At 38.9% G+C, this 20662-nt stretch overlaps 2 protein-coding genes across 3 annotated transcripts; one reads left to right on the top strand and one right to left on the bottom strand.

The window, feature by feature from the left end:
- Positions 1-178: 178 nt before the first annotated feature.
- LOC101166550 (ceramide synthase 5) lies at positions 179-7439 on the bottom strand. The gene is made up of 10 exons (XM_004070520.5): positions 6966-7439; positions 6105-6207; positions 5802-5932; positions 5189-5246; positions 4978-5028; positions 4740-4832; positions 2794-2922; positions 2444-2550; positions 2203-2359; positions 179-965 (listed from the first exon to the last, which is right to left on the bottom strand). Exons 1-10 carry the CDS (start codon positions 7139-7141, stop codon positions 873-875), a joined length of 1098 nt encoding a protein of 365 aa, XP_004070568.1. The 5' UTR covers positions 7142-7439; the 3' UTR covers positions 179-872.
- Positions 7440-8269: 830 nt separating this feature from the next.
- Positions 8270-18651, top strand: slmapb (sarcolemma associated protein b). 2 transcript variants are annotated; one of them, XM_011477240.4, is made up of 11 exons: positions 8270-8377; positions 11308-11477; positions 11677-11749; positions 13339-13467; positions 13553-13627; positions 13712-14014; positions 14390-14660; positions 14792-14963; positions 16808-16942; positions 17596-17684; positions 18080-18651. In XM_011477240.4, the coding sequence occupies exons 3-10, from the start codon at positions 11698-11700 to the stop codon at positions 17677-17679; spliced, it is 1221 nt and encodes a 406-aa protein (XP_011475542.1). In that variant the 5' UTR covers positions 8270-8377; positions 11308-11477; positions 11677-11697; the 3' UTR covers positions 17680-17684; positions 18080-18651. The 2 variants fall into 2 exon arrangements, with proteins under 2 accessions (XP_011475542.1, XP_011475543.1); XM_011477241.4 differs by lacking the exon at positions 17596-17684.
- Positions 18652-20662: the final 2011 nt, after the last annotated feature.

Below are 20662 nucleotides of genomic sequence, written 5' to 3'. Positions count from 1 at the left end.
ACCGGTTCTGTGATTAGCTGTGAACTTTAACTAGGGGCGGTAATGCACTCAGAAATGCACCAGGAAAAACCTGACCCTAGAGACCATTCCCAGTGACAAATGGGACCCAGAGATGCACTTGTCAAGCAATGCAGAAGCTGGCAGAACAGAAAAACAACTTTTAGGAAGTTGACTCCAATTTCCCTGAAGATACTTTTTTTTATTTTCAAAGTAAACTTGAGTCTTTGTCAAACCAGTTTTATCTCTGAAAAGGGAAACAATTGAGAATGCAGATGACAATTCAGTCTGAAAAAAAAAAGATCCAACAATAAACTAGCAGATGTACAAAAACTTTCATTTTTTTCCATTGCATTTTGAAAGACAGTAGACTCATACACTGATTTGTCATCAAGTAGTCCTTCTGATTTTTGGTATTTGATGTCATAAGTACAAAAGGTGAAGCAGCACATTCAGCATGAATTTCTTGGTATTCTTAAATTAGAATATACACACACAAAAACCTTACATTAACATACACATTTGATGCAGCGATTTCCTTTTTCTCTGCAGTACTATAAGCATTTGTTTCAATGTAGTAAATCCTAAACTCAGAGCATTTGCAGTGTGGGATTTTTCTTTTCCCAAACAAACTTTACTTTCTGCTGCCGCTTGCAAACAAGTGTAAACATCGTGCTGGAAAACTCAAAAGTTTGGGTGCCGCACTTTCCTGAAAATCTCAGCACCTCACTTTGGAGAAACAAAAAAATGTCAGCATAGAGAAGTGGGTCTGACAGGCACTTCTGGAAAAAGTTGGAAAAAATTGGAAATAAATGATCCCCCGCCACACACAAACACCCCTCCTCTATTGAAGTCACAATTGGCTCTGCTGTCCTTTAGGTCTTCTTGTGATTGGGGTTCCCATGACTGTTGGAGTAAACATCTTCGTCTGAGCTGCTCTCTACGTCACTGCGGTCATCTTTAGCCACCTGTGGGGGAAAACAAAACAAAAATAGAAAAACAGAGGGAGATAAGGACTTCAGGTTGAGACATGACTACTTAGGAGCCCATGCTCTGTAAAACTACAGCCGTCTCAACATACTTGGATATTTTATGTTTAGACCATAATTCCCTGTTACACTGAATCTGCTCCAGTCAGAATTAGTTTTGGATGGTTGAAATGGCTAGTTGGCAAAAAAATAAATAGTTAGAGTATGGGGGGGTTTAGAAAAGAAAGGGCAAAATGTGTGTGGAACAAAACTGACCTAACCTCCTTTGCAGCTCCAGATGCTTTTTTTTTTTTGAAGAAAAGTTTTTAAATTTTCTTGTGACACATTTCTAATAATGCATTTCTAAAATTGCATTTCTGAGTATTGGTCAACTCAAATCGTTCAGAATCAGATGAAAAAATCCAGTTGACAAAAGCTTGCAAGTGTGACGTAGAAAATACAACAAACATCTATTCGGACGCATCCACTTGCAGACGACTAGAACCACGTAGGTCTTTGTTTTCCTCGTCCGAGCTGGCATCTGGATCAAAACTGTACGGCTGGATAGCTCCGATATTGCCCGCTGTTTTTTGACGCACCGGTAATGTTAGGTTGGGCCTGTAAGCTAGCAGCAAAGTGTGTAAACAAAGAGCCCTCAGCAATGGGGAGGGGGGCGGAGATGCTCCACGCCAACGGCAACTCAGAGCAGAGTTTCTAATGAGCTACTGCCGCTCTATAGAAACTATGTCCTGGAAATAAACTTTTTTATTTTTTTTTATTTTAGCTAAAAACAGCATTATTATAATAAAAAGACCACTGGGAAAACATTACAATAGATTAAAAGATGATTGGCGTGGGACTTTAAGTATTTGATTCCTAGTCTCATACCAAAACCAGCTAAAAACTCTTTCAGTTTTCTCAAAAAGTTGTGGTACGCGTTCCTCGATTTTTAGCCGAGGTTGCTGTCTCAGATTAGCCGCAGGTTGCACACAAACATTACAACCAGAAGTTCAGATAATGAAATGCAAATCTGAATGTATTTGACTACATAAAAAAAACAATTGTTAAATAGCATAATGTCTGCACTTTCAGTTCCTCTCTGACTTGATGACACAAGTACACGAGTTCCCCATGAGGAAATCAGAGTGACCAAAAGGTTTTAGTATCGATAGCAAACCAAGGGACAACTGACCGTAACAGAAAATTGCCTCAACACAAGGCTAGAAGGTGTACTAACCTTTCCCTTGAAAATGGCTTTGATTGCAATACGAGCGATGAGGTAGAACCAAATGACATGAAGACACTGCAGCACAAGCAGCAACCCGTTCAACAGCCACCATGCTCGGTACGGCCCCACGATCTCCCAGCTCTCAAACAGTACGCTGTAAATAACCCTGCAAAACAAGACGCCTATGACGTCACCGAGCTTGTACAACTTCAGCGTGACGTGGAATTACGATGCACGGATAGGATCTTACCAGAAAGGAAAGACGACAAGTCGAGTGAGAAAAAATATCAGCGTGAAAACCACAAACATGCTGTCACACAGCCTTTGGTATTTGGCATAGTTTGCCAGCTTGGCTGCCTTAAGGAAGAAGAAGATATCGAATTATTCACAACTCAAACAAATTAAAATATTTTAAGGTTATAGTCATTTTAAAATAAAACAGTTGTAAAAAAAATTCATTCATAAATACACATTCATAAAATGTTTTGGTAAAAAAGGCGGCAATTTTTTTAAGAATTAGCAATTTCACATACAGACTTAGTAGACTTAGTTAGATACATCCCACTAAAAAAATAACACCACCAACCCACATGTCTTTACCTCCAGGAAAATGTCTGATGCATCATGCAGAGACATGATCATAGTGCCGACCCGTACCATGTTGTTGGTATAGGAAAAAGTGATAAGCAGTATGGTGGCCAAGTGGTGAACAAACATGATGAAAAAATCCTGTCGTAGGAAAAGAAAAACAAACAAACAAAAAAAAGTAGGGGCATGAGAATGAAAGATGAGTATATGAATGAGTGTCAATTATTCTGCAAACTGGAAGATCAAATGACATAAAATACTGTCCTGTTGACGTTTATGGATAAAAATCAAAAGACTTTTTGTAAATGTATTAAAAATGGTTGAAATGGAGAATAATTGAAATTGTCGCATGCAGCCTTAAGGTGAACATCAAATGCACTAAAAATGCTTGAATCCCTTTCAAAGCCTTTAAATGGCTTTTGTAGTTTGTTAACACATTTCAGATAATATACACCCTTCCCTTTATTTACTAAAACAAAACAAAAAAGTTGACTTTCTCTTTTTTCCCAGAACAACAGAGAGAAAAGCGGGTGGTCTAGGTTTGTGTAAGCATCAGCTTCCCGGTGCCGGTAAACACTTGAGTCACTTCACACAAACCCACAACTGCATGCGGTCATTTCTCTTCACAGGTGTTGGTAGATGCATCACAGACATTTGTGTGTCATAATGTGTCAGAGGAGGCACATTATGCTGACATGAAAACACAAAAAGTATGGCATCCAAGTGTAGTGGGTTCATTCAGATTGGTCCATTTCCAACATGGGCTTATACCATGGTCTGGGTGAATACTCGATTCTGATTGGTTGCTGGGTGTGCATTAAATAGTGATTTACCACAGTGATATACCACGCCTAAAAAAATAGTTCCGGTCACATAGCATAATTGTTCTTAATCACTGCGCTGGCTTCTCTAAAACAAACTTTAGCTTCATCATCTGGACAAAAAAAAGCGGTAAGAGGTGAATTTTCTCTCTGAACTGATGCTTTATTTAACCCATCAGGACGATCAGCATAGATATCTATATCGCTTTATATCGCCGAATCTTGACTGCAACAGTGGTGCAGTGCCTTGTCATGTTACCATGACAACACACCACGTAACAAATAGTCAGCTTTTCGTGAAATAAAGCGATCAAAATCGGGGGGAATTTCAGGAATTAAGGACTAAAAACTGTTTAATATTTATTTCTTTTGTAAGTGACCATGGTATAAGCATGGATTTTTGCAACCATCCTCCGCTTCGCGTCGGACAGTTCAGGCTTCCACAGCGTGCGTTAAAAAGTGATAATGCACACTTCGTCAGCCATTAACCCTTACATAACTTATAACTGAACTATCTACCGTACTAATAGAGTTTTAGCTTCACTTTACTTGTCCACCAAACATATTCCCTTTTTTTTTTACTTTCAAACTTACTTTTTTTTAAACAAATTAACAAAAGTATTCAAGGCAGATGCACTTATTTTTCTCTCACTTTGTATAATTTTCTTCCAAAGACTTCAACAGTTTTGTTTAAGTATCTCTAAAACCACTAAAGCCTTGTAGCTACATTATTTTACAATAATAATCCTTTTGTAATGGCTACTTTTTGAATGAGTGTGGAAAAGTGTCATTAAAAAAATCCCACAAACACACCTACGCTGATCTGTAAGTAAATAGACTAATCTGGCTGTGAGCGTCAGGCCTTCTTATTTCAAGTGTAAAAGGGTTTATGGTAGTTGAGTTAAGGAAAAAGAGAAACTTCTGTGTATTTGCTTTATTTGTAAAGTTGTTTCAACTGTTTGCAGCAATGCGAGAAGGAAGAAAAATAAATGTACAAATTATTTTTTAAGTATTATGGACATTTTTAAGGAGTCGTGTCACTTTTAAGACCAATTTCAACCTGAAACAAACTCCAACATGTATGTGCAACTATGACAAGGCAGCATGGCTGTTGGCGTTTAGCTGCTATGGTCTCACCTTACGTCGGATGTCTGTAAACTGGGAAAACATCAAAGACGAATAGAAAGCCAGCTCTGCAAGGTAGTAGTAGAACTGCCCAGGACTCCGATGCTTTATAGGGAAGTAAAAACAAAACACACCTCTGACTAATGTGGCTTTTATAATGGCCTGGCAACAAAATACTGCTGAAGGTACAAGATCATCACAACTGCATAATTCTGCCTTTGGAATTCATTTAAAACATAGATATATCCACCTGAAAAGGGTAGTTGTGCCAGCACTGTCTGGTGTCCCACATCCAAGGTGACTAAATAAAGGAAAGTTTGTAAAGTAAATGATTTAGAGAGAAAAGCAAGAATGAAATGTTCCGTAAAAGACTACATATTGTTAAAATATAAAGTTAAGAACCACTTCACATCAACAAAAGTCACAGCTGAAATGTCAATGGAGCGCTAAGTTGAACTTACCACCCACAATTGGGAAAGGCCATAGATAAAAATCAGCAGATAAAAGGTGAATCTCCACCTGGAGGCAGACAAAAGCAATGGGCCTAAATGAGGATGTAACTTGTTCAGAGGAAACATTAACTAAACTGATAGGAATGCAGAGACGTTTTACAAACATTCCTCACAACGGCAAAACCTGAAACGCGTCCGTAACAGAAACGTAAAGTTAAAACACATTTGCCTAATTTGTACCTCACGATTAGATGCAGTTTGGGTACAAAATCGCTGTATTAACTCTGGATCTGCAGATAGGGTAACTTTGTGGAAATCTATAACTGGTTCACTATAAAACGAAAAGGAAAACTGTTGCAACAGCCAAAGTCCAGATCTTAACCTTTCAAATGATGTGGTTGGACCTTAACTTGGCTGTATGCCTGACTTAAATGACTGTGTTCTCCTTATGAGATTATATTTACTCATTCTAAGAATTTAAGCAAGTAATATGTAAAATCCCATTCTTATTTTGTTATTATCTGCTGCCATCTGTTTAATTATGTCATTGATTACAGATTTGTCAATCATGTCACATGTTTCACTCGTGTGGAGCAGAAGTACAGCGTTTTTAGTGACCTACATGCTCTCACAGAACTTGGTCTGCATGCTGGGTTTGTCCTGGTTCCGACGGACGCGAAACCACCTCTGGATTTTCCGTTCATCCCAGTCCAGCTGCTTGGAGAGTCCCTCCAGGTCCCTCGAGCTCGGAGACTGGGAAGAACACGGATAGATCAAAAAAGGCTTCCCCTGAGAGTAAACACTTGCATAACACAGAACAAGGTCTTCACTGAATGTGTAACTGGGAGACTGTGGTGAGGTGCTGCTCCCGTGCAATAATGCCATCCATGCTGCTAGCGTGTGGAGAAACACAGTGCTTGTGTACCGTGTTGGACTGATACAGCTTCTCCAGAACGGCGTTGGGCTGAACTCGCCGAGGCACTCCCGCCTGAATCTGAAGTATGTGGGCACAGGGCTTGGCCACTAGCCTGTGTACACACAGAGAGGTGCAAAAAAAGAGAGGGTGGGGTCACAGGGATTGCATGTATTATGAGTGAGATTGAGCCAGTCAAAAAACTATAGTAAGCCAACTGACTCCAACTAACCAGGGGTGGAGAAAGAAAGCATGGCTATAGGGCAAATTCAAGAAGTACGAGTTCCCTGGAGAATGTAGATCCAAACAGACCAAGATGACCCGTCATGTGAGAGTACGGCAGGACGGGCCAGACCAAAATACTAATAGGTGTCACAAGACAATCCGGTTGAGCTGACCTCAAGATAGGCAAAAACTTGGAGACATGTCAACATAATCGGAATTTATTGGGGTGAATAGAACTTTGACTAGATTTTAATTTACCTGATTTATTTGCAAGAAAGTAAGTTTGGGAAACAAACCTTTAAACAATCAAACAAACCAAAAAAAGGTGGAGAAAAAAAAGCTCAGCAGAGATTTGAAGGTAGCATCATCTGACAGCCATGCTAACTCCTCCAGCAGCAGTGACTCCTGCAAAGGTTCAGCTGGATTTTACTTTGAATGCCACGTCACATGGGAAGAAGCCTGTCTCTGTTTTGGATACATGACGCCTGCGGAGACGGGCTCTCCCCTAGAGAATTGTGAAACGTTGACTTTTGTTTCCGTCAATGTATAATGCAGAAGACAACTGCGAGTTATCAAACAGGCTCACGCGCCTCAGGAGGGGGAAAAAGTCATGAAAGTGATGAACGGTAAACTTCAGGTCTGACTTACCTTTCAAACAGTAGTCTCGATAGTAAAATCCCCACCGCCAAAGGCAAAGCGTACACCATGTGACCCAGCTTGGGGTATTCCACGCCGGGTGGTGGATTCTCCAAATCGGCCCAGGACACATTTTCGGGAAGCCAGAATCTCTCGCTCCAAATCCAGTCCGAGATGAAGGAAGTCATCGGAGAGCAGAGGGTAACCGCGGAGTCCGCGGTGAAGCAAGCTAGTCCTGGGAGCCCTGCCTCGTCACCACAGCGCTGCAGTGAGTTAGCATCACTTCTGCTAATCTCTCTTGAGCAAACTGCGTCTGCGACTTGTAGCTCGACGCGCAAAAGTCACAAGCAACTCCCACAACTTTGCCAGTGTGGATTTACCTTCGATGAATCGCTGCTGAGCGAGGTTGGGCTTTAGCTGTAGCTGGCCAATCACGCGCCATTGCTAAAACCAACCCACTATTCCCTTCATCTGCTTTTCGACAGTTCATAACCGATCACGTTTTTTTATAAATATACACATGTATACTTTTTTGTTGTTGCTGAAAATGACAAATGTTGCCACCCATCGTTTTATTTTTATATAGCCTTTTTTTGTACAAAAATGTAAAAACGAGTTTTGTAAAGTTATTTGTAAAATAAAATAAAACTTTATTGATCACACAATCATTGTGTGACAATGAGGAAATGACCTTTTTTCTGTTTCTTTTCTTTTTCTGTTTCAGGGGAAATTACCTGGATACCATAGCTCTATAAAACCAGTAAATAGATAATAAATAAAAAATACGCTTTATAAATTAATAACAACAACAACAATTATTGATGTTGTAGAGTTTAGCTGATAGCTTTGGTGAAGTCTATGTGGAAAAAAATAGCGTCCTGGGCAGAGTTCAGAATTTTTTTAAATGACATTCTTGCGTCTGCTCCTGATTCATAATTATTTGATTAAAGAAATACTTATAAATACTATTGTCATGCTAACTTTCTTTATAAATATCCTCCATTATATGAAAAATGCTACAAAAACATGTTAAAAACATCAGTAATACAATTTTCTTTGGAGTGGAGTCTTTATAAGCACGATTACATTTTTCTATATGTTAAAAAACACTTAATTAAAGTAAATCATTGCTATTTAAAAGAGGTGTAGGCTATGGCATGTTTAGTTTAGGCTATTGATGAACATCTGTCTATATATGTGTGTCATTACCTGATAAGTAAAGCTTGTAAATTCTTAAGTCATCCCTTGACTAACTTTACACAAACCTACATTTCATGTGGAAGTCGGTATCAGATTGACAATCCTTGTCCTTCCAGATCTTCGTAAACTGACACTTTTCGGGTTTCATGGATCACTCAACCTGAACATGCCAAAGGAGAAGTCTCCTCAGTGGAAATCTGGAAAGACCCCAAAATCCCAGAAAGGTATGTTAGTCTTGCAAAAGAGTCGAAGGTATTACAAATATCCTAAAAAGGTGTTACATTTGACATTGAAAAATGTACTTCCTTTAAGATACTTTTAAGAGCATCAGGTTCTGTTTGATGAACGAGATGGCTGAAGTGAAAAAAAAAAAAAAAGCATAATAGTAATTAAATGAATAGATCATCAGAGCTTGTGTATTGTGTGGACGAGTTGTACAAAGCTACAACTCGTCCCCTCCCGTCCAATGTCCCTTCATTCTTGTCACACACCTTTATCCTATTCCTTTAATAAGCATTTTTAGGATGCCAGCCAGCATGAATCTGTTGGTCACTCTGGCTTTAACAGCACATTCAAATCTCTCCTTTCCACTTTCCATTTAGGAAATTTCAGTTGGGTAATAGTTTGTTACCAGGGTGTGACAAAAAGGGATTGCCACTGATTGTTTAGTCTCATCTTTATATCTCTCTCCATGGATGTTGCCGCCAACAATGACCTGCTTGATTTCTAAATTACTTGAAATGTTGCCCCGCACCATGACACTACCTCCACCAACTGATTATACTCTATCAACGCAGCAATCTGCAAAACATTCTCTGGAGTTTTTTTCCATGCTGTGACTCTGTGAACCAATTTTTGGGGGGGAAATAAACCGGATTTCCAAAGGTCTGTTTCTTGTCAAGAAAAAAGGAATATTAATTAAGCATGTAGATAAGTGGAATTATCTACTTTTTATGCTGAGTCATGAAGTGTTTTAAATAATGAAAAATACTAAAGTTACTTAATATATTATATTTCTTAAAAAAAGCCAAAGTAGGTGCTCTCTACACAGAACTCATGGTCATTACTAGCTAGAAATTATCCTTTATAATTATAAATAATGATTTTCTTTCTCTGATTCCTTTTTTCTTCTGATAAGTTACATAGTATTAGTAAGTTACTAAAAATACTGAACATTTTATAATTTCTAACAAAGCATTTTTTTTCTATAAAGTTTATTTCAGGAAAAAATGTATATTTTAGTTTAAAAATAAACCCCTCGCTTGTTTGACAAATGTCAATTCATTGAAACGATGATGGTGTTCGTTGAGTTGTAAAGTAAGGTGCTTATGCAGCAAAATAGTGTTATTAATTGGTCAAAATGTTTGTTTTATAACATTTGCTCAATCCATTTTAAGTTAACATATTCCAGTGTAGAGGCACAGCAATCTTGAGTGTTTTTAACTTACACATAATTTTCGCAAATAATAAAGAAGTTTTCAATGAATAAACATGTATTTCTTTAACTCCTGTTTTGTGAGATCTCATTTTCTATTATTTTTAGTACTAAATCCATTAGTGTTCAATAAAAATGAAAATTTACATTGGGAAATGCATGTTTTAGGTGTCTGACAGTGTGGTTTAACATTTGTAGCATGTTTAACTTTAGTGAAGAAAAATAGTTGTAACCCATCGAGCACAAGATGTCTGCCCTAGATTAGATAACTACTTCTATTGTAGATGTCTACTGGACATCTCAGACAACTCTATTGTGTTACTCTAAGATGGTCTTCCAATGGTGTTCTGAAAGATATCTGCATATAGATATCTTTGCGTTAGACGGTTCTTGCCTCCAATTTATTTCTAACAATGGACACCTCGTCTGGCAATATCCATTACATGTACTCCAACGGCTTTGATACAGTCTATTGAGTTTCCTAAGAACAGACAATCTTTGAAATGAACCATAGCATGCTTTATTCCTGCAGAACACTGTTTGCATTTTAAGGGAAGAATATTTCAGCGAGATAGAGTTACACTGCAACATTCGGATTGCTTCACATCACGAGTTCAAAGTTCAAATGCGGTCAATACCTTGGATTTGAGATAGGCGGAGACAGCTTGTAATTTCAGAGTATTTGCTATTTTTACTGACACCTCGACTCAAAAGGTGTCAACCTTATCTTTTTTGAAATGTTACATTCACACTTTTGTCAACAACAATCCCAAAAGGAGCCACAAAGTCGTGATTGTGGCAAAACAGAGATACCTCAATAGAGGGGTTCTGTGGGTTGTGGGTTCTAAACCACAAAAGCCTAAAATGACACATTATCTTACATACTATCTGCACAACCGAATTACGTAATGTTAATTGAGACACCTAATATTAGTTAGGTATAGGGTCAATATTTTGACCAACTATGGAAATGTATGATGCTTATAAATATATGTGCAGACTTAATTTATCTAAGTACAATGTGATGGGTTCTTTGTACATCTTTGAAAAGAATCACATGCATAATCTTTGCCATAATTAAGCAAAATTTAATAGAAAATAATTAATAAATCCTATCCTATCCTCAAATCCTTGTCATTGATGTGAAACTGTACATGCCCTAATAAGTATAATTACTTAATCAAAAATACATATAGATTAGACTTTTTCTGTCAGTGACTTTTATAATAACTCCAAAATTGTTCTTCTAAAAATCTCAGAAACAAAATGTATTAATATAGCACACCTCACGTCTAGTTATGTAGGTATACATTATTTTAAAAGGATCTAAGCTGTGCATGTAATTCATTCCTCTAATAGTTTCAGCACAATTTCAACCTCAGAACGAGAAGTCTACTTAAAGATCAGTGTGTTCTAGAGTCTAAGTGATACACAATCGAATGCCTGGGTGAGATTTCTACATCAGTACCATCCAGCTAGAGAGCAGCTCAGCACCCCAAACAAAACCTCTCTGTGTCAGAATGCAGCTGCAGCTTCCGTGATGCCCTACACAAATACATGACCCAGTGTGGAGGGGCTTAGGACTTCAGCCATAAAACAGGGGAAAGGAGGCTCCTACAGCTGAGTTCAGCTTTTTCAGTTGCCTCAGTAAATCTTTTATATCATCCTTAGATATTTATCACTTTACTACAACCAGGTTTTTACCTCTGTTTTGCCCAGCGCATGATGATGGAGCTCACAGTTCTTGTTTTCCTGCTGGAGTCCCCCCTTCAGTGCTTGGACTGTTCCATTTCAGGTCTAAAAAAACCTGACAGTTGGGGAAGAGTTCTTCTCCATGTCACGGACGACTGTGGCCTCAGCTGAGTACTGTAGCTCCTTCCTCACATAAGGTAATTATATTTTATTTTGTATTTTTTAAATGTATTCTCTTAGGATCTTTAATATCTTTTCTTTTAGTGGTTAGGTGCACTTAGAGCATTTTTTGGTTTACTTTTTTTTCAATAAATAGGAAATCCTTAAAAGTAACACTTACATCAATGATTGTTTTAACATTGCTGCTAAATTTAAATCTGTAAACTTTGTGTGCAGTTTGTTTTAGCAGAGGAGCAAATGGATCAGAAAGAGATGAGCGATCCTCTGAACAATGTGTCACTGATAAAAGGTAAATCATCTCTTGTCGTTACTATAAATTTTGTATATTAGCACTTATTTGCTCCTTCTAGAGTTATTACTTGATGCAGCATCCCTCAAATTATTATACTGGGGCGGAAAAAGACAGAAAGAAAGCATGAGTCACTGGGTTTGGACCTACATGCAGTTCTGAAGATGGCCTTGTTTTGGAGGTTAGAGTGTCTTGTGTTGACAGGAGGCATTGATGTGTGTTATCTTTACATTTTGGTGACTCGGATATCTAGAAAATCTCCAGAAAGCAAATGGTCAAGCACAGTGAGCCAATGAATTTTGCATGATGAATGAATTTGTGATGGTACCGCAAGGAGTATTACAGAAAGCACAAAGCAGACAGTGTCCACCGTGTCATCTCTGAAGGATGCCACGATTCACAGAACAAGCTGGCAATGGGGAAGTTCTGTTTTCTTGTGTTCAAACATAAAATTGTTGATAATTGGAGCGAGAAGTGCATTGCGCTTTGGACCGCCATCACACTAGGGAGAAAACAAACAGCAGGGAAAAGAGGGGCCGTGATGGCTCCAGCCTACAGCACAGGCGCTAAAAAAAGACGTTATCCTACATTTATTCTGTTGCCACTTGAGGCGATGTGATGTTCAGTCTTCCCTACTAATGTGAAAGGTATTTTTATTCAAGCTAATCCCAGTGCTGCTTTGTCAGGTGTCATTCTGTGGTATAAAAACAGACAGCGGATGTTATAACCAATGTTTCTAAAGATAACATCATGCACCTTTTTTGGTGAAATATCCTTTCAAGCCGTCTGCTATTCCTCAAAGGACATACTTTTCCAGACAAAGTGAACAGGAACAGTGAGCCCACTCACATTCCGACCCTCACTCATGCATATGCATTCATGGGGGAGCACGCAACCACAAACTGGGCAGAGCTCTGCCCTCTCATCCTTTGTCTGGCACATGGCTGAGGTGGTCATGTGCTTCAGTCAGAGTTCCTAGCCTTTGTCTCATGTCGTTTCATTTTGGGTGAAGCTCCATCAAGGCTGTGGCACCACAAATACACTCAGTGACAGCAATGTTTCCACGACATCTGCTGCATTTTACTGCAGTCCAGCTCCTGTGATGTGTCCTTTTATGGCGCACAACTTTGACCCGTATTGGTTGCTGTTGCAGCCTCCAGCAAATGCCTCTCTGCGATGAGGTCATCTCTTTTTCTGGTCAAGATAGATTAGAGGATCAAGGTTTTAGAAAAGTGCAAGTATTAGTGGAGCTTGTTGCCGTCTCTGGGAAACAAAACAGACTGTCAACAGTACAGGGAAGTTTGGACCTGGAACTCTGAAACTTGACTGGAGGATGGGAATTTTAGTTTGATAGCTTGCTTAAAAAATGCAGAATGCAGTAGTTGTGTCTATGTCTTGATTTGCAATTAGTTTTATATAATAGGCTTATTTGGATATTTTGGGAAATTATTTATATATGGGACTGCAAAGTTATCATGATCAAATGTTTTTACAACTGAATTTTTGGGGTAACCCGTTTTTTTAATAACTTTTGGGCTCTCTCCATTCTGGCACAACTCGATTGTGTTTTTTCTATCTGTGGCCGTCAGATAATCTGACCAGATCAAACATGGAATCCTCTGGTGACTCGGACAAAGTGATTCAACGCTTGAATGAAGAACTGCGACAGGCTCAGGAGATGGCCAATACAGAGAAACATAAATGCATGGAACTGCAAGGTGGATGCATGTCAACTACTCCCACACATACATCCATGTCCTGCTATCTTTAAATTAATCAAATGATGCATTTTTCTTTTTTAAGGTGTCTTGGAAGAAGAGCGAAAAGAAAACAAAAAACAAGCAAATGAATCAGCAAAGCAGATAAAGCACCTTCAAGGTAAATTTGCCTAGTTGTGGACTCAGTAAAGTTCAACGAAATGCACGCCGTAAAAGCTTATCTCGCTGATCTTGGTGTTGGCAGGCCAGCTGCAGCAGTTCCAAGAGGAGATGGGTGTTCTCAGGGAGCAGATGGACGTCGCCTCCAGTTCAGCCAATGAGCTGCAGATCGCCCGGGACGAAGTGAAATCCCTGAAGAAAGCCCTGGAGGTGGCCAGTGCTGAGCGCGACCGAGACATTGCTGCCATCCAGTCTAACCTGGCTGCTGCATCAAATGACCTGGACAAGTGGCGCCAGACCGCTAACAAATATGAACGTGAGATTGACGACCTACAGAGGGATCTGCAGCAGCAGAGCAAGCAGTGGCAGAAAACTGCAGAAATCCAAGGTTTAGTATGTTGCAAATGAAAACTTCATTTAGACAAACACATCTTTCAAAAATTTACTACAATAGTTTTGGATAAAATATCTGCTCAACAACCAAGAAAGGAAATGAGCTTCATGTAGATCCCTAAATTTATACATAAAAAGTGAATTAGGTATCAGATTTTTTACTAAAATCAATTCTCAGGAACTGCTTGATTTTAGGCTTTTGTTTAGAAAAATGGATTGAAAACTCCATGGAAGAAAATGCCAAACATGCCAACAATTTTTTTTCTATTTTTATTTTATTTATAATTTTGAATCTTTGTTGAAGCTAATTAAGAACAGACTGTCTGTTCATGTAAAGTGTCATTAAATCAAACTTTTTTCCCCCTTACAGCCAATGAGCTGCAGTCAGTTCAGATGGAGTGCAACAGCCTTCAAAAGGAGTGTTCTGTCCTGCGCTCTGAGAAGCAGGACATGGTGAATAAGCACCAGAAAGAGAAGATCAGTCTGCAGAGTGAGTGTGCCTCTCTCCGGGCTGAAAAGGAGGAACTTCTGAAGAGTCACCAGAAAGAGAAGGCCAACCTGCAGAGCGAATGTGCAGCACTGTGCTCGGAGAAAGAGGAAGCGGTGCAGAAACAGCAGCAGCTGCAGAGGGACCTTGTTAGGTCAGTGCAGCGGCTTACATTACCTATAGCTCAGCGTTGCCCATCCTCCCTCCTTTTGTTCCCACTGTCCCGTTCGGTTGACTCAGCTGCCGTGTGAATAAGTGCATTTATTCTTTTTTTTTTGGGGGTAGTTGTCGTGACCAGAACGCTGAGCTGAATGACAGCCTCAGAGCCATTGAACAGTCTCAGCAGGAGTTACTGAAGAAGCTGGAGGGCCTGCAGCTCCAGCACCAGCAGGATAGCAACGAGCTGCAAACGCAGCTGGGAGAGGCAGACAGCCGCTGCAGAGCTCTGCAGAGAGAGGTATGGCCTTCAAACCGAAGACATCTGTGCAATTTTCCAGATCAACATACCTATGATTCTTTCCACTTTTGCAACACTTTAACGCCTATGCATTGTATTCCTTTTTTTTTTTTTTTCCAAATCTCTGCTGAGGATACAAAATCAAGACAGGTCCCTTTTTTAAGAGATCAGGCAAATAGGTCCATCTGTGAATAGAAGATGAAGTATAGATTCAGATGCTGAGCAGGCCACTTTACAGGGCTGACGTTGATGCAGAGTTACAATATTAATGAAAGGGGAATTTCTGTACTCACAGCAAGGACAGGAAGTTCTGTCTGTGAAAGTCACTCCATACTTTTCCAATGGAGAATTACAAATCGTATCATCTACACTGAGTACATCATCAGTAATTTGATATAAAAAGCAACAACAATTAAAACTGAACACAGGAAACACATCATTTCCATTACATAAAGAATTCTAGTTGAAGACCCATTCCGATTAAAATGGCGTTTTTGGTGTTTTTAACATGTTCTTGTGGCATTTTTCTGATGACGGAGGACATATATAAGAAAAATTATTTCTGAGCATTACTTTATTCAAATTGTTGTGAATCAGGATAATACGACAAAAAATGGTGCTGAAAAAACTGCATTTGTGGCGTAGAAAATCCTCTTGGTGGGCCACAAGCTCCCTGCTCCACTTCATTCTGATGCATCCACTTGCAGACGATTAGATACATGTACATCTTCGTTTTCCTCATCTGAGCTGGTTTCTGGCTCAAACCTGTATGGCTGGATAGCTAAAATATTGCTTACCATTTTTGTTGTACCGGTAATGTCATGTTGGGGTTGTGAGAATCTGTAAGCTAATGAAAGAACAAAACTCAGAGGTAAATTTCTAACGAACTCCTGCCGCTCTGCAGAAACTATGTCCTAAAAAAACACAACATATTTTTTGATTTTGGCTAAAAACTGCATAATCCAAATTAAAAGACCACTGGAAACACTTTTAAAATAGATCAAAAGACTTCATTTTGATAAAAATGACTGTTGTAGTAAAGCTGCATCAGTTCATCTATTTCACATGTGTTTCATAGTATTTTCAAAGTTCCATTTGTGCTTGCAGTTATGATTTTATGTGAGAGCAAACTGAGAAACATCAATTTTGAAGAAGAATTTCCTGTTTGTTTCTAACATGATGAACAGCAGCAGTTTACGGTTGAGAAATCCTTTCGAAAATCGAAATAAACTGACATCATTCTGCCAGTAACTGTCACTCACCACAAAATTCTTTAAATTATGTTCCTCCCCCAGGTTCAACGTTCTTGGAACTGTGAGCCACTCAAGAGATGTAATGTGATCCTCAAAACCACTGAGGGATGTTTCACTAAGTGTGATGTCTTATGATGCCTACGTTGGACATTATCAACACAACTTCATTTGTGGCTTCTTGGAAAAAACAGAAAATACTGCAATGGCAAATCAAGAATTTAGTACATGTGAATTCTGGGGGGAATTTTTAAGATTTCTGCTAAAGCCACAAACCTAAAAAAAATGTGTAATTTTGTGTGAAACTTGTGTGTGTTAAATTCTCCTGCACTCTTGCATGCTTTTAGTCAGAAGAAGCAAGCTTGACAAGTGATCCTCTGCTGTTGCTATGCTAAAACAGCAGCGTCATTGTTAACAGGAAGAAAACCAAGATGAAGTTATTCTCAACTGCATTTCATTCCTCTTGCGTTTTTGCTGCCTTGTCAGTCACTGAATAGAAAGGGGACTGTTTTCAGTCATTTTGTCATAATGTTAACTGGGATTTGTTTGGTTTGAAACTCAAAAAAAGATTCCGCCTTTTTTTTTGTCTTACAGTTCGAAGGTGCTCAGACTGAGTTATCTGACCTGAAGGAAAAGTTGGAGAACAGCCAGCAGGAAAAGCATTCACTCTTAGATCAGCTCGAGGAATGCAAAGCAAGCCTGAGTGACATACAGGAGAAGGGATCTAAGGTTAGTGCTGATACTGCGTAATCAAGTGGGAGCAAAAAAACAAGCATTCAAGGAGGTGCTTTAACTGTTTCAAATGCTATAAAAGACTTTGAACACAAAGATGCATTATTAAAATGGTAACACCTTCACCAGTTGTGTTGTCATGGGAGCTTAAGCTATGCCCCCAAATCTGCAAGAACGTTACCCTGGGCATTTGTTTGCCATGAAATGTGAATCTCTTTGAAGATTCACGATTTCCTATTTTATTTCAGCAACCTGCTCATCTGTTCTCATCCTGCTGTAGCGTCTGGTGGGCCGTTCACATGTGCAGATTCTGAAAGACGGGCTAAATGCAGCAGCTAAATGCCCCCCTCCGTGCAGCCCAGTCGAACACAAGTGACTCTTTAAGTCCACACACAAACACAATAGGAAAATGGCTGTTTATGTGGACATTCTTAGACATGGTGCAAGCTCCACCCAAGGGCCAAAAGTAACAACACTGTTTTTCTTTTAGATAGCGGAGCATAATTTTAGCCTGGACTACAAAATCATGAGCGCAAACAGATGTTATTTAGTTTAGGATCTACTGAAACACCACTTAAACACCAATACTACTCACTGCGTAACTTATTAATATAGCTGTGGCCAACCAGTGTGTCCCTTCCCTTCTGTAGACCTCCCTATTGCTGCCTGTTCAAGCCACAGTCATCGGCCTTATCCTGGCTTTGCTGTATTGGTGTTTCGGCGCATTGTGGTAGTAAAGGTACACATTACTACTGTCAAGTTGGCCTACATCTGTCATTTTCATTAGTATCTTTTGGATCATTGCATGGCCTAGTCAGGTTTTCTTCATTTCCCTGAATGCCTTCCTCATGGGGAGATTTTAAAAAAAGAATCTAAAAATTGCTGCCTTAAAAATCTAACCTCTTTAGTCATCCAGATGCATCGTTTGACATGTTTGTCCTGTCCGAATGGCTAATGATTAACAACTTGTCTGCTCAGCTTGCCTGGTCCTTGTTCACATTTATTATTTTGTCTTTTGGCTTTCTATCATCCGTGCTTTTCCCAGACTCAAAGCTTGTCTTGCTTAAGGGATAGGCTACCTTTTGGTGGAAGGGTGATGCTGAGCTGTTTCCCTGTTGTCCCTCTCTTTTCCAGAAACCGTGGATGATCTGGGGCACCATGGTTGCGGTGGCTCTGACAGCTGTGACGGCTGCTGTGATCTTCAAAACCTAAGGGGAGCGCTTTCAAACATTCACACGCACATTCGGGAAACCCATGTTTGTCACCAGATGTTGAAACTTGCCCCCTAATCATATCTTCACTAATAAGTGGGAGGGCTCCTATTTAATAGTATAATTGTTAAGACGCTTTATCTTAGATGGGATGCTAACAAACGAATGTTGGTCTTTTTTTGAGTGAATCAGTAAGTTTGTGTGTCTGTTACTGGAGGGAAGTTTAGCTATGTTTCATGTCATTTATCAATTTGACTCATAGGATCATCCATTAATGAATGTAAAACTGCTTCCCCAAATAGCTTAGAGTGTTTGTCATCATAAAATAGTCTCAGCCACCGGAGGATGATGGGTAACAGTCCACTGATGGGTGTTTGCTTAGTCAATGGATGTCTTGCGAAATGTAAAGATGGATAAATGTCAAAGTTTGAAAGAGAATTCTTTGATTTCATTTTGTTTCTTCCACTGGAGCATCATTAAACACAAATGAAACAACTTCCTTTCTGAGCCGTAACTTTGATTTGTAAAACCAGAGAGGCTTTTCATTTGAAGCACAGACGGTAAATTCATATTGTACTAGCTGCAGTTCACTCAAATGCAATATGACACATAATGGTGCTACTTTATTTTTGACCCATTTTTTTCCAATATCTTGAAACGTTTTAAGGAAAAAAGATTTGAAGTTCAGATGCCGTGACTCAACTTCACGACAATGTCGCCAGGATAAATGACATTGTTTCAATGAAAATTCAAACACATTTCATTTATTGTATATCAATTATAGCTTCCAATAAAAGAAAGTTGCCAACGTACAACAAAATGTAGCACAATCTGATTGTAATAATATATATTCTTTCCTAAAGTCTCACTCTGATCATCCTTTGATCTATTTTAAAACCTTCTCAGAGTTTTTTTTTGTTATGATTATGCCATTTTTAGCCCAAATAAAAAACTTGTGACATTTCTAGGACAATCCCTAAAGGCCGTAGGTCAGCAGAAATACCCTTCTGAGTTGTGAGCAAAACTGCAGATGTGGAATAAGCCTGCCCTCATTTCCCATCATCCCTTTGTTCATTTATGGTACTGTCCTGCTTGCTTGCAGCCCCTTACAACCCCAAGCTAACATTAGCAGGGCAACAGAAATAGGGGCCAATATTGGAGCTATCCAGCTGTACTGTTTTGAGCCAGATGGCAGCCAAGATGAGGAAAAGAAAGATGTTAATGGATCTATTTGTCTGTAAGTGAATGCATTGGAAGGAAGTACAGCAGGAATTGGCTATTGCAGTTTGTACGTAACAACTACAAGCTTTGTTTTACTGCATTTTTTCGTCTGCTCCTGATTCACAACAATATGAATTAAAAAATACTCAGAAACGCAATTTTAATCTTACGTTTTTATGTCCTCCATCATAAAAATATAGCAAAAGAACATGTTAAAACACTATTTTTATTGTAGGTTTTTTTTTAAATATGCACATGCCTCTAATAATGTAAAGATTTATAGTTAGGAACATATTGGGTAACGTTCGTGAGACTCACCAATACTGTTATCATCCACAACGCTTCAAACAACCACTGAACCCACACAATGAATAGCTTTCATGTCTCAAAAGTTTAAGTTTCACAATAAAAATCTATTCCACCTAGGATTTGCTTTGGATGCAAACTCAGTTAAAAAACTCATGTATAGGTGTCATTTCTTTTCAAAGTAGTTAAAGCTCACTTGCTGCTGTTTTGCCTTTTTCCTGCTTTGTTTCCAATGACATTTACAACAGTTGCTCTGTGCTGACAGCAAGAGACCCAACGTGTTTGTTCCTAACAAATCAGGTTCGTCCTGTTGGCCAATGTACACATTAGCTTATGCTCTTTTTATTTTCCACTTTTTTGCATTATGCTTTTTGTTTTTTACAAAGGCGCACAATTTAGTTGTGGATTTCAGAAGGACTCTCACGAGAAATAGTAAAGAAAACATGTTCTGATGTTTTTAAATCTAAACATTAACTCTCGTCACTCCATTTCTGTTGGCCACAGTTTCACATGACAAAGTTTATATATAAGATGAAAATTCTTCGTGAGACTGTAACCAGAGTTATTGCTTGAATGGGAGAAACCCCACATATTTTTTCTTTGACATAACCAAAGAGACTCATATGGCTGCCTATGTCTCTTGCTAAACGTTATAGAAATGCAAACAATTCTAGCGCAGCTCTTTAGGGAAATTAAGAAATGAAACAGTTTGATCATGACCTCATAAGAGAACTGCTCTGAATTTTAAAGAGAAAATATTTAAGCACTCCAAATACAAAGCGGCTTGTTCTAAGACAAAAAGTGTCAAATTTCGTTGTGTTATAAGGCCCTTTTTTTAATTTCGCAACCCTTATGGTCTGACTTTATCAGTGGCAGACAGTGATGTGGCATTTTCTTTCTATCGGCTCTGCTGTGTCAGGATTTCCTTTCTAGATCCACTTTGCATAAAGCATGATGCGGTAAAAGTCAAGTTTGGACA

This window comes from Oryzias latipes, chromosome 7, assembly GCF_053564925.1.
Source record: "Oryzias latipes strain Hd-rR chromosome 7, Olatipes_Hd-rR_3.1".
NCBI lineage: Eukaryota > Metazoa > Chordata > Actinopteri > Beloniformes > Adrianichthyidae > Oryzias > Oryzias latipes.
This window is presented reverse-complemented; position numbering and strand designations above follow the sequence as displayed.